Source organism: Labeo rohita, chromosome 6, assembly GCF_022985175.1.
Source record: "Labeo rohita strain BAU-BD-2019 chromosome 6, IGBB_LRoh.1.0, whole genome shotgun sequence".
Classification (NCBI taxonomy): domain Eukaryota; kingdom Metazoa; phylum Chordata; class Actinopteri; order Cypriniformes; family Cyprinidae; genus Labeo; species Labeo rohita.
Genome location: NC_066874.1, coordinates 5398597 through 5413119, shown reverse-complemented (window position 1 = coordinate 5413119; position 14523 = coordinate 5398597). Strand labels below are relative to the sequence as shown.

General features: G+C 35.6%; 2 protein-coding genes across 4 annotated transcripts; one reads left to right on the top strand and one right to left on the bottom strand.

The window, feature by feature from the left end:
* The first annotated feature begins 6205 nt into the window (after nt 1-6205).
* Nucleotides 6206-9651, top strand: si:dkey-261j15.2 (uncharacterized protein LOC794828 homolog). Of its 2 annotated transcripts, XM_051113422.1 has the most exons (5): nt 6206-6676; nt 8087-8488; nt 8665-9053; nt 9188-9255; nt 9555-9651. In XM_051113422.1, the coding sequence occupies exons 1-3, from the start codon at nt 6280-6282 to the stop codon at nt 8940-8942; spliced, it is 1077 nt and encodes a 358-aa protein (XP_050969379.1). In that variant the 5' UTR covers nt 6206-6279; the 3' UTR covers nt 8943-9053; nt 9188-9255; nt 9555-9651. The 2 variants fall into 2 exon arrangements, with proteins under 2 accessions (XP_050969379.1, XP_050969378.1); XM_051113421.1 differs by having other exon boundaries at nt 8665-9255.
* A 2244-nt stretch (nt 9652-11895) lies between these two features.
* Nucleotides 11896-13788, bottom strand: zgc:113227 (uncharacterized protein LOC541506 homolog). 2 transcript variants are annotated; one of them, XM_051113420.1, is made up of 2 exons: nt 13644-13788; nt 11896-13102 (listed from the first exon to the last, which is right to left on the bottom strand). In XM_051113420.1, the coding sequence occupies exon 2, from the start codon at nt 13085-13087 to the stop codon at nt 11975-11977; it is 1113 nt and encodes a 370-aa protein (XP_050969377.1). In that variant the 5' UTR covers nt 13088-13102; nt 13644-13788; the 3' UTR covers nt 11896-11974. The 2 variants fall into 2 exon arrangements, with proteins under 2 accessions (XP_050969377.1, XP_050969376.1); XM_051113419.1 differs by having other exon boundaries at nt 13649-13788.
* Nucleotides 13789-14523: the final 735 nt, after the last annotated feature.

Here is a 14523-nt window from a genome sequence, read left to right as displayed (position 1 = left end):
TTGCTTTAATTATGAAAAAAAGTATAAGTACAAATTCCTAACAGCTCGAGACTGATTTGTCTGTTACTTGTTTTTTTTTCACTAAAAAGTACTTAAAGTTCTTAAGTGCCACAAGAGATGATCATCAAAATGGCAAAACGGGATGGGGAGGCGCCTCTTTGAGAGGCACCTGGCATCCTCACCTGTCCCCTCTGAGATTGTCAATAAGCATATTCGTGTTTTTCGCCATCTCACTGTCCGTTCTCTGTGCTGGACTTTGGGGACACAGCGTGAGAAGTGCTGAATGTATGTGCGTTTGATGCAGCTTCCTGTCCACCTCCATGCATTTTCAGCCTGCAGGATCATGTTACATTTTGCACATCCCCCACAACAACAGCACATGCTCAATTCACATCAGAATAGATTTTCTGAAGGAGATAGTTTGGCAGCACATTCTGTGAAGGTTATTTATATAATGCATTATAAAGGAAATCAGAATGCCTTATATAATCTGTAATCTTAAAAAGTATTTTACTCATTAATGCAAAAGTGGAAAATTCGGTCATTATTTACTCACCCTCATGTAACTTCAAGCCTGTATGATTTTTTTCCTCTGTGAATCACAAAAGATATTGTGAAGAATGTTGGGGTCTAAACCTCCTAAACACCTTTGACTTTGACAGCATGAAAAAAATCACATAAAAAAAAAAAAAAATCTTGTGTTACACAGAAGACAGACAGACATACAGGGTAAAAATGACATTAAGATCAGTATATAATCTCTTTAAAATGTTACAATTTAATCAACTGATATTTTCTTCCATATTGTGATATAATCAAAATATTCAGTCCATTCAGTCCATTGGTTGCTGATTGGATGGAGGCAGAATTGAATGAAAGCTTGTAGTCAATTGCAAGAAAGGGGCGGAGTTTATGCATACAAAATGATTGGATGTCTGCTATATGTCACCAGACAGTAGTCTGTCATTTAACCAAAAGATCAAGTAATGACATTTTTTATTAAAAGAAAAAAGGAAAACTCCAAAAGAAAGAGAAAGAAAATATACACTACCAGTCAATAGTTTTTGAACAGTTTGATTTTTAATGTTTTTAAGGAAGTCTCTTTTACTCACCAAGCCTGCACTGAATTTTTCAGGTTTCTTTGATAAATAGAAAGTTCAGAAAAACAGCATTTATCTGAAACAGAAATCTTTTGCAACATTATAAATGTCTTTATCATCACTTTGGATCAATTTAAACCATCCTTGCTAAATAAAAGTATTAATTTCTATAATTCCAAATCAGCATATTAGAATGATCTGAAGGATCATGTGACAGAGAAGACTGGAGTAATGATGCTAAAAAAGTATCTTTGATCACAGGAATAATTTATATTTGAATATATATTCAAACAGAAAGCAGTTATTTTAAATAGTAAAAATAGTTCAAAATATTAGTGATTTTGCTGTGTGAGTAGACGAGAATTCTTTAAAAAACATAAAAAATCACTTTAAATATTAGATGACAAATAGAACAATACAATTTAAAAATGTTGCATATAATAAAATAATCATAATAAACAGTACAACCGAACCTAAACTAAAATAAAAGTAAATTAAACCTAAATAATAATATTAAAAAAATGACAAAAGCACAAAAAAGTAACTAAAATTAAATTGAAAACTAATCATGTAAAAATAAAAACTATTTTAAAATATTAATAAAAACTATAATAATATAAAATGTAAGTATATAAATATCATATAAATATAATATAAAACTATAATAAAACTGGTGATTAATAGGAAATTATTACACAACTCTCTGAAATACTGACTGGCCAATCGCAGCATTTCTCGGTCAGATATTTTCAAAATTACATTTTAAATAGAAGCTAAAAAGAAACCCTAAATAAAGCAACAAACAAACAAACAAAAAAAGTTCACAATAAGATTAATAAAATGCATTTAGGTGAATTTCCAAAGGCAAAATAGATCGACTTTGTAGATTTGCTGTTTCTAGGAAACTTAAGTCACTCCAGAGTGCACAGAAACATGAACTCAAAGCATCATAAAAATCATCATAAATTACGCCCATTTGTACACTGTTAAAGGTTATATCAACACTGGAAAATCTAGTTATTTAAGTGTCAAGCTGAATGACACCATTAGAATTATCAAGTTCAAACTTCAATACTGAAAATTTGTATGTCTATAAATCAATGAGAACAGCTGCTTGAGGAAATAGATGTTCTGGTGACTGATTGTTTTTGCTTTGATTGCTCTGAAACTATTTTAATTTCTTTAGATGTTCATTTTGTCTTGTTCGCCACAGCTAGCTTGCCCTGACTTGCTGGAACCTTCTCGGAAACAAATCCGCCTCGGGAAACGACATCCATACAACAAGAGATGACGACCACAGCTAATTTATTAGAGCAAATGTCTCATTTCACCTGGAAAACCAGGCACAGCCTACAGCTTAGCGCAGCTGCTGTGAAACCAGATCACAAGGAACAGAAGGGACAGAGGTGGGAGATCAAGGGAAAGAAAGAGATGAAATCAGGAAGTGATGAATGAGGGAGAGGAAATCAGAAGAGATGGATGACGGTAAGCACGGATGAAAAGAGGAAGCGAGTGAGATACGTCCTCCAGGCATGTGCCCGAACAGCTGTTGTTCCTGCAGTGTTAGCTTTGCTGGTGTGGTTTCATGTGGTTGTCTTACTCTAAATACTACCTATCCATTCATAAGCTTGAATGGTACATTAGAATAGAAATAAAAATTGAATGCATTAAAAAATAGGGTTTTCAGATACTGTGAACCCTGCAAGAATTCCCATATGGACTCATGTAATTAGCAGGTAGAAGTACTGGGAAGAAAAAGACAGAAATAAATAAAGAGAGAAAAACTGAGAGATGGTTGACCCTGGACGCTAAAGACAGGCTCTGTCATGCAGCTCAAATATATCACAGTTAGCCATCTGTGCTTCTGTCTCTCTCTTGCTTTTGGCTAATCAGCTACGTGAGGCAGACAAACCAAAGAAAAGTCAGCAGGGACAGGATGTTGCTTCATACAAGCCCGACAGACTGTCATTCACCCTCTGCCAATATACGCCTACATCCTGGGTGAGTGCGTGACATCCTTCCACTGGGGAGGTCAATGTCTACAATGTTGTATCATCTAAAATTCCACATTAAGCAGGTGACAGCTGACAACATCAAACCCTGTCGGATGTACAGGCTACAATGATGCACCTTTACAAGAGATGATGTAGAGATTAAAGCTGTGAACAAAGGCAAAAGGCTGCTGATTGGATCTCTACAAAAACCAGTTTAGCAAGGCACTGTGCTTCACATTGTAAAAAATAAATGTTAGTAAAATGGAAAAGAAGAAAAATGCCTTAACAAACTGCTAAATGGTCAACTGTAAGCTAATTTGCTATTTATAGCGGAGGGGAAAATGGCATTTTATTCATACAAACGAACATTTGGGGTCAGTAAGATTAATTTTAAAAATTAATTAATTAATCAATTAATTATTATTATTACATAATTTATTATTATTTTTTATTAGTTTATTCATTTATTTTTATCTTTATTCAGCAAGGAACCATTAAATGAAAAAAAATAAATCATTTATAATTTATAAATGATAATAAAGTAATTTGTTTCCACAAATATATTAAACAGCACAATCATCTTCAACACTGATAATAATAAGAGTTATTAACAAATCAGCATATTAGAATGATTTCTGAAGGATCATGTGACACTGAAGACTGGAATAATGCTATCTAAAAATGATTTCCATCACAGGAATGAATTATTTTTTAAAATATATTAAAATAGAAAACAATTATTTTAAATTATAATAATATTTCACCTGCTGTTTTACTGTAAATTTGATCAAATAAATAAAGCTATAGTGAGCATAAGAGACTTCTTTCAATATTTAAAAAACATACTTACCCCAGTCTTTTGAACAGAAGTGTAAATGTATGTTAATCATATAAAATATATTGTTACAGTACAAAATTATGAATAATGTTTAAGATGTAAAACTAATTAATTATCTTGAACTTTACAGTTAAAACTTTCATTACAAATCTAGATACAAATACAAATACATCACTATGCATAAGCTATATGTGACCCTGGACCACAAAACCAGTCGTAAGTAGCACGGGTATATTTGTAGCAATTGCCAACAATACATTGTATGGGTTAAAATTATCGATTTTTCTTTTTTTGCCAAAAATCATTGGAATATTAAGTAAAGATCATGTTCCATGAAAATATTTTGTACATTTCCTACTGTAAATATATCAAAACTTCATTTTGGATCAGTAATATGCATTGGGATATTCATCTGAACAGCTTTAAAGGTGATTTTCTCAATATTTAGATTTTTTTGCACCCTCAGATTCCAGATTTTCAAAAAGTTGTATCTCAGCCAAATATTGTCCATACATCAATGGAAAGCTTATTTATTCAGCTTACAGATGATGTATAAATCTCAATTTTAAAAAATTGACCCTTATGACTGGTTTTGTGGTCCAGGGTCACATATATAAAATTGTTAGTTCATTTGTTTTTTTATTCAATCTGCCACAGTTCTTCACATGGGAGATATGCAGCAGGATTTTTCCTGTTGCTAATGACTAATTACTCAGTTGGGATTTAGGCTATACCTCCACATTCAGTAAATGACCCTTTAAATCTTCTCCGTGGCCCCTACCACTGTATGTACAGCAAATCTTTATGAAACCAATTATATGCTGCTTTTCTTGATTAAACGTGACCCTCTTGGAAAATATTGTGATCCTGTGTCTGGAAAGAATGATACTGGCCTGTGACCTTGCATGTCTCCCTCTGGCAGTGGCAGTGTTTCCTCCTGCATTGATTTTCATTTCAGTGCCACGTTATTTGGGCTCCTGCTTATAGTCTGGAGTCGCTGCCAAAATAAGAAAGAGCCAAGACTCCACACCTCACAGATATCTATCATCCAGTATTTAAAAAGCAGATGGAATAAGAAATAAGATAACTAGAACAGTCCAGGAATGCAGAAGCTTATCTACTGTGTTTTTGTCAGCAGTGCATACATGTATTGTTGAATGGTGCACATAATAAAACGTAAAGGATTTGAGTCCAACAAGCAAAACAAAACAAAACACATATTTGTCTCAGCAAGGCTTAAGTTACTTGATATTAACTTTGTTTATAGAACGACTGTATAAAATCAATACCACACAAGGGTTTATTTTTAAAAGTTTATGTCAGCAACAACTAATGAGTGCTCTACGTGAAATAAATGAAAGCTGTTGTGCTATAAATATACGTCATGCTTCTGGTTTAAAAGATCTTCTAGAATTTCACTGTCATATCCAACTAGCTGAGATATTAAATTCTGGCTCAAAAGTAAATGAATATCATTTATCTTTGTTATATGACATCCAACGTTTTAGGTCAAATATAGACAAGTATATACTGCCACCTAATGGTGGGCTTCTGCGTCAACATGTTTGGCTCCCCAGTGGTATCCCTAAACATTTCAAGTGTTGTTTTACTGATTAATATAGTTTTACACATAAATAAATGAATAGTACTTTTGAAAACTATAAAAAATGATGTACACTTGCATGAGAGGAAGGCAGCAGTCATGAACAGGACAGGCTGAACATTACTCAAACAATCTTTGTATTTACGCCAAACATGTTCAGTATATTTGTTTTTGCTTACCTAGTCCATGACCTTGCAATTGCCAGACTTGAAAGTGTTTGTTAGTCCCCTGACTGCATGGAGGCATTGGGCGTCTCAAATAAGTGTAAGGATAAAACAGAGATGGATTAAATGTAAATGTATGATTATGCACAATTAAAATAACACTGTAAATAAAACTTGATGTTTAATCAGACTCGTTTCCGTCGAGAATGACTTGGTGTTGTTAACGAATTGGTTGAGTGAATAATTCAATGACTCACAACACAACTCACCTGTCGCCCCTTGACGTTACGTGACGCTGTAACCTTCACAAAAAGCCAATGAATTAATCTTTTTGGAGAGCAAATGTAAAACATTTTAGTCTAAAACTGACATTAATCAAACTCTTCAGACTGCCCCTAGTATTGTAGCGCAATTTAGAGCCACTTGGAGGAGCTCTGTTCTGTTCTGATGGCCACAATCATCCACCTTGACCTGGGAACCAATACCTGGGAAAAATGTGACGTCACCAGGAAATGTTTTCAAAACAACAGCTCATGCTGTAGTGTGCACTGACCGTGCCTTTTAACTGTAAACTACAAAAATGTCCGAAAATAAAAGCATACAGCCGTGGTCTTCAGAAGAAACCAGCGTGCTGCTCGCGATATGGTCTTCCACAGAGATCCAGGAGAAACTGGAGAGCACGAAAAGAAAGAAAAGAGTTTACGATGAGATGAGCCAAGAAATGCTAAACGGGGGCTTCAGTCGCTCCTCTGACCAAATCATAAACAAATTGAAAAAGCTTAGGAAGGAGTACAGGGACCTGAAAAGAAAACCAGGTAAAAGTGTCAGTGGACAGATTAATAAAACATTTGACCACGACGTTATGGAGTCTGTGCTTGAACAGCGACCTTCCAGTCGACTGAACGGGGCCTTGAATTCAGCGACAGCCGAGGGCGACACAAACAAGGACCCCGTTGTGTTTTCTGTAGCTGAGCTAGGTGAGTTTTCACAGTTGTGTCTTTATACAGTGTTGTGCTGCGTACGATTACTTGGTTACTGTTCTAGCTACGATTGTTGTACAATTAATCAAGCTAAAGCCAAACAACAACATAAAATGTAGGTTTTTATTTCAGTTTGTCTCCAAAATAAAAGCTCAATAAATGAATTATGACAAAAAAAAATGCAGAAATACACTACCAGTCAAAAGTTTTTGAACAGTAAGTCTTTTAATGTTTTTTTTTTCTTTAAAGAATTCTCTTCTGCTCACCAAGCCTACATTTATTTGATCCAAAATACAGCAAAAGTAATATTGTGAAATATTACTTTTTACTATTTAAATAACTCCTCTCTAGATATTTTAATATGGAATTTATTCATGTGATAAAAGCTAAATTTTCAGCATCATTACTCCAGTCTTCAGAGTAACATGATTCTTCAGAAATCATTCTAATATGCTGATTTGCTGTTCAAGAATTGTTTTATTTATTATTATTATCAATATTTTAAACGGTTGAGTAAATTTTTTTTTCAGGATTCTCTGAATAGAAGGATTCAAAGATTGTTTTATTAATTCGAAATTATAGAAATTAATACTTTTTATTTAGCAAGGATGCTTTAAACTGATCAATGAAGATATTTACAATGTTACAAAAGATTTCTGTTTTAGATAAATGCTGTTCTTCTGAACCTTCTATTCATCAATGAAGCCTGAAAAATTTTATTCAGCTGTTTTCAACAAAATAATACTAGTTAGTGTTTTTTGAGCAGCAAATCATAACATTAGAATGATTTATGAAGCATCATGTGACTGGAGTAATGATGCTAAAAACTTTAAATCACAAGAATAAATTCTATTTTCAAATATATTCACATTGAAAATAATTATTTTAAATAGTAAAAATATTGCTGCACTTTGGATCAAATAAATGCATGCTGAAGAGAATTCTTAAAAAAAAAACATTAAAAATCTTACTGTTCAAAAACTTTTGACTGGTAGTGTATTTAATAATAACAATAATATACAATGGTTGGTTCTTGGTTGCTCAAACAGCTTAGACTAGTATTACAAACTAGCAGTTTTTTAAAACAAGTTTTTTTTTTAAGACTGGTTATAACTTTTTATTGTAGGTTACAGGAAAAAAAAAGACAAGTAATTTAAATATAAAAAAAAAGTCTGATCACCCCCTGATTAACAGGTAGTTGTTCATACTCTTTCTTAAGACAGAAACACAGTAAACAGTGGCCTGACACCTTGTCACAATTAAAGTAGAACAAAAAGAGATTCACATTAACTTCGGTCAAAAGTGGTCTGACTTCGGTTCTTTTTAAACTGGACTTACCTCTGAAGAATAACTTTCTTTTAAGCAGTAAAGTGTGGCAAACTTGACTAATGAGTTTTTTGTTTGTAGGTAGCAAAGTATCTGAGCACAAAACCGCACAGCAGTGGTCTTCAGAGGAAACCAGCGCGCTGCTAGCGATATGGTCTTCCACAGAGATCCAGGAGAGATTGAGGAGCTCAAAAAGGACGAAAAGAGTGTATGATGACATATGCCAAGAGATGGTAAATGCTGGGTTTACCCGTACAACCGACCAAATCATTAATAAACTAAAAAAACTCAAAAAGGAGTGCAGGGACAAAAAGAAGGAGAAAAGTAAAAGCAGCAGCCAGTGGAGCAATAAAACAACTAACAATGATGTTACGGACACTGTGCTGGAACGCCTACCAGCGAGTCAGTTTACTGAAGCATTAAATTCAGCAACAGCCATGCTTGAGATGAATGCGGAATCGCTGTCTTCTGCAGCTGATCTCGGTAGGTTTTCAACATAGTCTTTTCTACACACTTACCAAATGTTTACTGCAAAGAAATAGTTGGGCAGCTCACATGGCAAATTTTGCTAGCCCCATATACTATATTATTACATAAATGCACTATGTGCCATGTTTAAGTCTTCAAGTAATGTGCTGCTTTTATTATGTTGAATACAGAGTCTTCACTTGAGGAGGTGCTGGACCAAGCTGAATCATCCTTCCGCCCATCTCAATCCCAACCAAAAAAGTCTCTGGGAACAACCAGAATAAGGAAGAGAGATTCAAACCAGGAGCTGCTGGAATACTTGAAAACTGCAGATGAACGGTTTATGGCACATGCCAAAGAACTTAATACTGCAATTCTTAATAAAATGGATGAAGCTACGAATTCTATGCTGGGACTATTGGGACGCATGGTGGCGCTAATGGAGGAACAGCAAGGAAACAAGACATGAACACAGGATTCCTTTTGAACACTTTATTTCTCATTTGCACACTTCTTACATTTCAAAGTCAAAGCAAAACCTAAATCAATTCTTAGATTACTTTCTTAATATTCAATCCAGGTATTTGGAATTATCATTTTGTACATGTTATTACAGAAAAACCTTCATTAATCTATCATTAAAATGTAATGACTTGCTCTACCCATTAAATTACTTTTTATGCTTGATGACATCAACTCCTCCCCTCCAACCAGCTGTCATATAGTCCATGTCCAGCTAGTATCTTCACATGATACTAAAGATGTCTTTGACAGGAGTTAAGGTAAAGTTATAGGCTTCCATCTACATCACATAAACCAGGGGTGCCCAACCCTGTTCCTGGAGATCGACCTTCCTGCAGAGTTTAGTTGCAACCCTAATCAAACACACCTCTCTGTAATTATCAAGTGCTCCTTCAGATTCTAATTAGCTGGTTCAGGTGTGTTTGGTCAGGGTTGGAGCTGAACTCTGCAGGAAAGTCGATCTCCAGGACCAGGGTTGAGTACCCCTGACATAAACCATGAATGAACTCTTTTTTTTTTTTTTGGATTAAATTTTAATTTGTGTTTGGTAAAATTTCAGTGATTCAAGCGAAACCACTAGGACACTGTTGAGGCCGACCTCAATCCCTCCTTCATAACTTTAATTAAAAGACAGATGAAAGTGACAGATGACATCGGGTTCACCAACAGATTTCACAAACATGATGTCAGTCAAGAAGGCAATGAAAAGTAAGTCCATCCTGGTGTTCTAGGCAGTAAGCTGGCATTAGCAATTAATGCTTTTTCTAGAACTGCACATGAGAATGAAGGGGTTATATGTTTTAAAGGAGATACCATGAAATTAGTAATGTTATTTTATGGGTCTGTACAGTGCCTTGCAAAGGTATTCATACCCCTTCGTTTTTTGTCACATTACGTTGCTGCCTTGTGTTAAACTGCTTTAAATTATTTTTTTCCAAATCAGTGTACACTCCATACACCATAATGGCAAATCAAAAAACAGGTTTTTAACATCTTTGAAAATGTATAAAAAAAAAAAAAAAAAACTTAAATGATTTCATTGCTTAAGTACTTCTACCCTTCTCTGGGACAGTTGAAATTTAGCTATCGCTTGTAGATGTTACTACACTTCGAGTGAAGTTAACCTGTGGCAAATTCAGTTGAATTGGTATGATTTGGAAAGGCACACGTCTTAATAAAAGGTCTAAAGCTGAAAATGCATATTAGAGCAAAAACTAAGCACTGAGGGGAAAAAAAGCTCAGACAGGATTGCATTAAGCCACACATCTTTATACGAGTTCAGAAAAAAGTTTGCTGCATTCAAGGTTTACAAAAGCATGAGGTCTCCATTACCCTTAATGGAAGAAGTTTGAAACAACCACGACCCTTCCTAGAGCTGGCCTCCTGGTCAAACTGAGAAACTGATGGAGTTGAACCTTGGCTAGAGTGGTGACCAAGAACCTGATGGCCACTCTAGTTGAGCTCCGTGATCATATATGCAGATGATAGATACTTACAGAAGGACAAATATCACTGCAACACTTCACTGATCTGGGCTTTATGGTGGTGTGGCAAGACATGGTGAAGAACTCACTCTCAGAACAAGAAGTCATCCTCTCCGCAGTGAAGACGCATGAAAACACACTTGGAATTTGCAAAAAAGCCCCTAAAAGACTGTGAGAAACAAGATTCTGTGGTCTGAACCTCAATTCCAAGCATCTTGTTTGACGGAAACCAGGCACTGCTCATCACCTGCAAAGTACCATCGCTAAAGTAAAGTGTGCTGGTAGCAGCATCAAGCTGTGGCCCTGTTTTTCAGTGGCAGGGACTGAGGTACTCGTCAGAGTAGAAGAAAAGCTCAGTGCATCAAAATATTGAGATAACCCTAATGAAAACCCAGTCCCAGAGCATTCAGAACCTGGACAGAAGGTTCACCTTCCAATAGGACAATGACCCTAAGCACACAGCAAAAGTGGCTTATAGACAACTCTGTGAATGTCACTGAGTGGCCCAGGCAGAGCCTGGGCTTGAAGCCAATCAAACATTTCTGGAAAAACCTGAAGATGTCTGCCAGACCCCATCCAAGCTGACAGAGCTCGGGAGGTGAAGAGGTGAGAAGAATGGCAGATAATTGGCAAATGTTGATGTGCAAATCTTGTTGCACCATACCCAAAAAGACTTGAGGCTGTAAAGGTGCTTCAAATAAGTACTGATTTATACTTATGCAATGTACTTTTTTTTTAATAAATTTATGAAGTTGTGACAATTGAAGTAGATTGATGTGGGGAAAAAAAGTTCAGTTAAAACAGTTTAACAAAATTTGAAAAAATAAAGGGGTGTGAATACTTTCGCAAAGGCACGGTATCTGTATCATCAGTAAACCTATGTGAATAACTAGTTTAGTTGGCAACATTAATTCATGTTAAGTAGTTGATGTATACATTGCTGTGTGATTTAAATGAGAAAAGGCTGAGAAAAAATGCTTTTTGTTAAGTGCAAGATAACTCTTGTGAGCATTTTACATGATCAGAATCCTTTTATCACCTAGTATACTAATGTATTCACATTAACACATTTCTGTCTTGTTTTTTCATGTTATTCATCTGTCATACAGGTACGAGAGCTTGGCGGAGCCCTCACCACCAGATTTCTTGGAATAAAGGCTGTATTATTGCCCAATATTAAAGTTGGCTCAGAAGAACATGGCTTTATTTTGCATTCTATAGTTTCTACAAATTCTGCCTGAAAAATTCAGTTGTTACATTTGTTCTTTGTTTACTTTGTGTGTTGTTGCTTCAAGCATGTGTATCTTAAGTTTGCTTTTGTCTATTTCTTTGTGCCTCACAAATTAACACTTTACATTTGTCAAATTTATTTGCATTTTTATTGCAATTCATATTTGTAATAAATCAATTCACACATCATTTTGGAACATTTATTGAACATTCACACCATAAGTAAGGATCTGAATAAAAAAAAAAATAGAAAAAGGTAATACAATTAAACGGTTACTTCTATTTCTGTAACCTGAATAATTTCACTGTTCTGTCTTTCAAAGTAGTCTAATAATGCTCCTCGTATATCCGTCCCTTCTGGTTGTCCGTGCTCTGTTAATGCCTGAACAGGAGGCTGCATGTTCACATGGACGGAAGACAGGTCTTCACTGAAGTCGTCTCCATGTTCCTCACAGATATTGTGCAGCACACAGCAGGTCAAAACCATCTTCTTTATGAGCTCCAGTTTACAGTCATTCCTTTTTAGGAGACATCTCCATCTTGCTTTTAGCCTTCCAAAACTCAAGTCCACAACTGACCTTGCACTACTCATCCTGAGATTGAACATTTGCTGCTGTGGGGTTAGCCTGCCCGTGTCAGGAAAAGGTTTCATGAGCCAGTTTTGCATAGGATAAGCTGAGTCTCCAATTAGGTAGTATCCAACATCACAACCAGAGATGTGGACTTTGTTTTGGTTCAGCGGTTGTCCATCATTCAGCATCTTCCACAAATAAGACTGTCTTAGGACCTTTGCGTCATGTACGCTCCCAGGATAGCCAACACACACATCCCAGAAAAGCCCTTTGCCATCCACTACTGCTTGCATTACTATTGAATGCCAACCTTTCCTGTTAAAATAGTCACGGGGGTATTTTTCAGGTGCTATTATTGGGATGTGGCTTCCATCTATTGCACCAACACACTGTGGAACGTTCCAGCGATTTTCAAAAACATCCGCCATCTCTTTTAACTTTCTAGAATCTGGGAATTTTATGTGTACACGCAGAAGAACTTTAATTACAGCGTTGCAGAAGTCTTGCACACAGTTGAATACGGTGCTCACGCCAACCCCAAAAAGCTGACTGACACTTCTGTACTCACTGCCAGTGGCAAGCTTCCAAAGGGCAATGGCAATTCGTTTTTTCACAGGTACACACAAACGGAAATTGGTGTTTCTTCGTTCAAGCACATGCTTGAGACGACAACAGATGTACTCAAAAGACTCCAGTGAGACCCGAAAATTCTGGATGAACTGTTCTGGAGTGAATTCAGGTACAATGGTGTCCCACCACTTGTGCTCTCGTGGATGTGACCACACCGCAGACGTCCGTCTTCTCATGAGCACCAAGGCTATCTGTTAAAATATGTACAGAGGTTATGTAATGCCAGCTTTAATATATCTTTATGCTATGGCAATACAAATAAAGGCATGTCAAGGTTTCAATTCTTTGTAAAACATCATGTTCCAGGACATTTTATTATTTTTTATTTTTTTTGCACTTTGACAATGTTCACAAGGTCAGAGAAAACAATGTCTCCAATAATTAACGGAATGAATTTAATAGAATAATTTATGTTGTTTATTGTCTCTGTTCTGCAGTGAATTTGTGCCAGGTCTACACATAACATGAAATTGTCTGATATATGATGCCTCAGAGAAAATGGACAGTGATTACATATTTAATAAAATTTTCTATAACAATTCAAATTATTTAACAATGTCCCGCCCTCAGCTGCAAATTGGTTTGGAAATACTTGATCATGCTTTGTACAGTTTAACTATAAGGTAACTTATTATTTTACAGGACAATGAGGCTTTGTAAACCTGTAGGTATGCCACGAATCATGCTTTGTGGAAAACGTGCACACGCTTAATGCATAAAAACAAAAAATACCTGACCTGTCGTCTTGAGCGTAGACGTTGTCTATGGCATTGTCTTTGGACGGCATAAAGACACTGAATTAAATTACTCTGGATGTTAAAATACGTTCTTAAAACTAGAAGACACACCTGTAAACAACGACTGTGGTGCACCATGTTTGTTTGTGGGCGGTTACGTAGTTACGTAGCCGATTACGTAATCGCTCTACTCTCTCAAATCATTGCAAACGCTGATCTTTGGTTTTCTCTTGCAGTGCAATGTTATAAATGTTACTAAATACAAATACTTTTTTTGTGTAAAATCTAACGATAACATTTTTTTCGTTGATATTGAGTGAGAAATGTTTTACGTGGGTAAATCACATTCAGTACAAACCAAGATAGCAATAAATTGTGAAAACAAAATATCAGAGTTATATGCTGAATTGCGTTTAGAAGCTCATCGCGTTTAGATGCAAACAATGTTATAATGAAATATAGTCTAACTGTAGCTCCATTCGAGTGCACATATGTCTGTTGTGCATCTTGTACAAATAACCAGCAGAGGACGGCAACACTCCATCTCTCAAAAAAAAAAAAACCTTAGTTACTGGACTTGATTGGGGGGAAAGTATTTGTTAATCAAAACTCATATTTACAAATAAATAAATAAAAAAAAAATTAAATAAAAAATACAGAACTCTAAAAGAACTCTAAAGAACTCCCTTGTCTGTCAATCAGCAATAAATACAAACTATATCAGTGAGGAATAACTTTGTAGGCTACAAACACAAAAGCTGTTTGCTCTTTCATTTTTGTTTCACTCGCTTTTTCTGCTGTTCAGCAGTCTGTGATGTTCATGTTAAGTTTGTTATATAGGCATGCATGAACTTTGAGAAAAGGTGGCGATGGTC

Coding starts and splice junctions, on each gene's coding strand:
- si:dkey-261j15.2 (XM_051113422.1), top strand. CDS start 6,280: ATGTCCGAAAATAAAAGCATACAGCCGTGGTCTTCAGAAGAAACCAGC. Junction 6,677..8,086: donor GTTTTCTGTAGCTGAGCTAG/GTGAGTTTTCAC, acceptor TTTTGTTTGTAG/GTAGCAAAGTATCTGAGCAC. Junction 8,489..8,664: donor GTCTTCTGCAGCTGATCTCG/GTAGGTTTTCAA, acceptor TGTTGAATACAG/AGTCTTCACTTGAGGAGGTG.
- zgc:113227 (XM_051113419.1), bottom strand. CDS start 13,786: ATGGTGCACCACAGTCGTTGTTTACAGGTGTGTCTTCTAGTTTTAAGA. Junction 13,103..13,648: donor GTCTACGCTCAAGACGACAG/GTCAGGTATTTT, acceptor ATATTTTAACAG/ATAGCCTTGGTGCTCATGAG.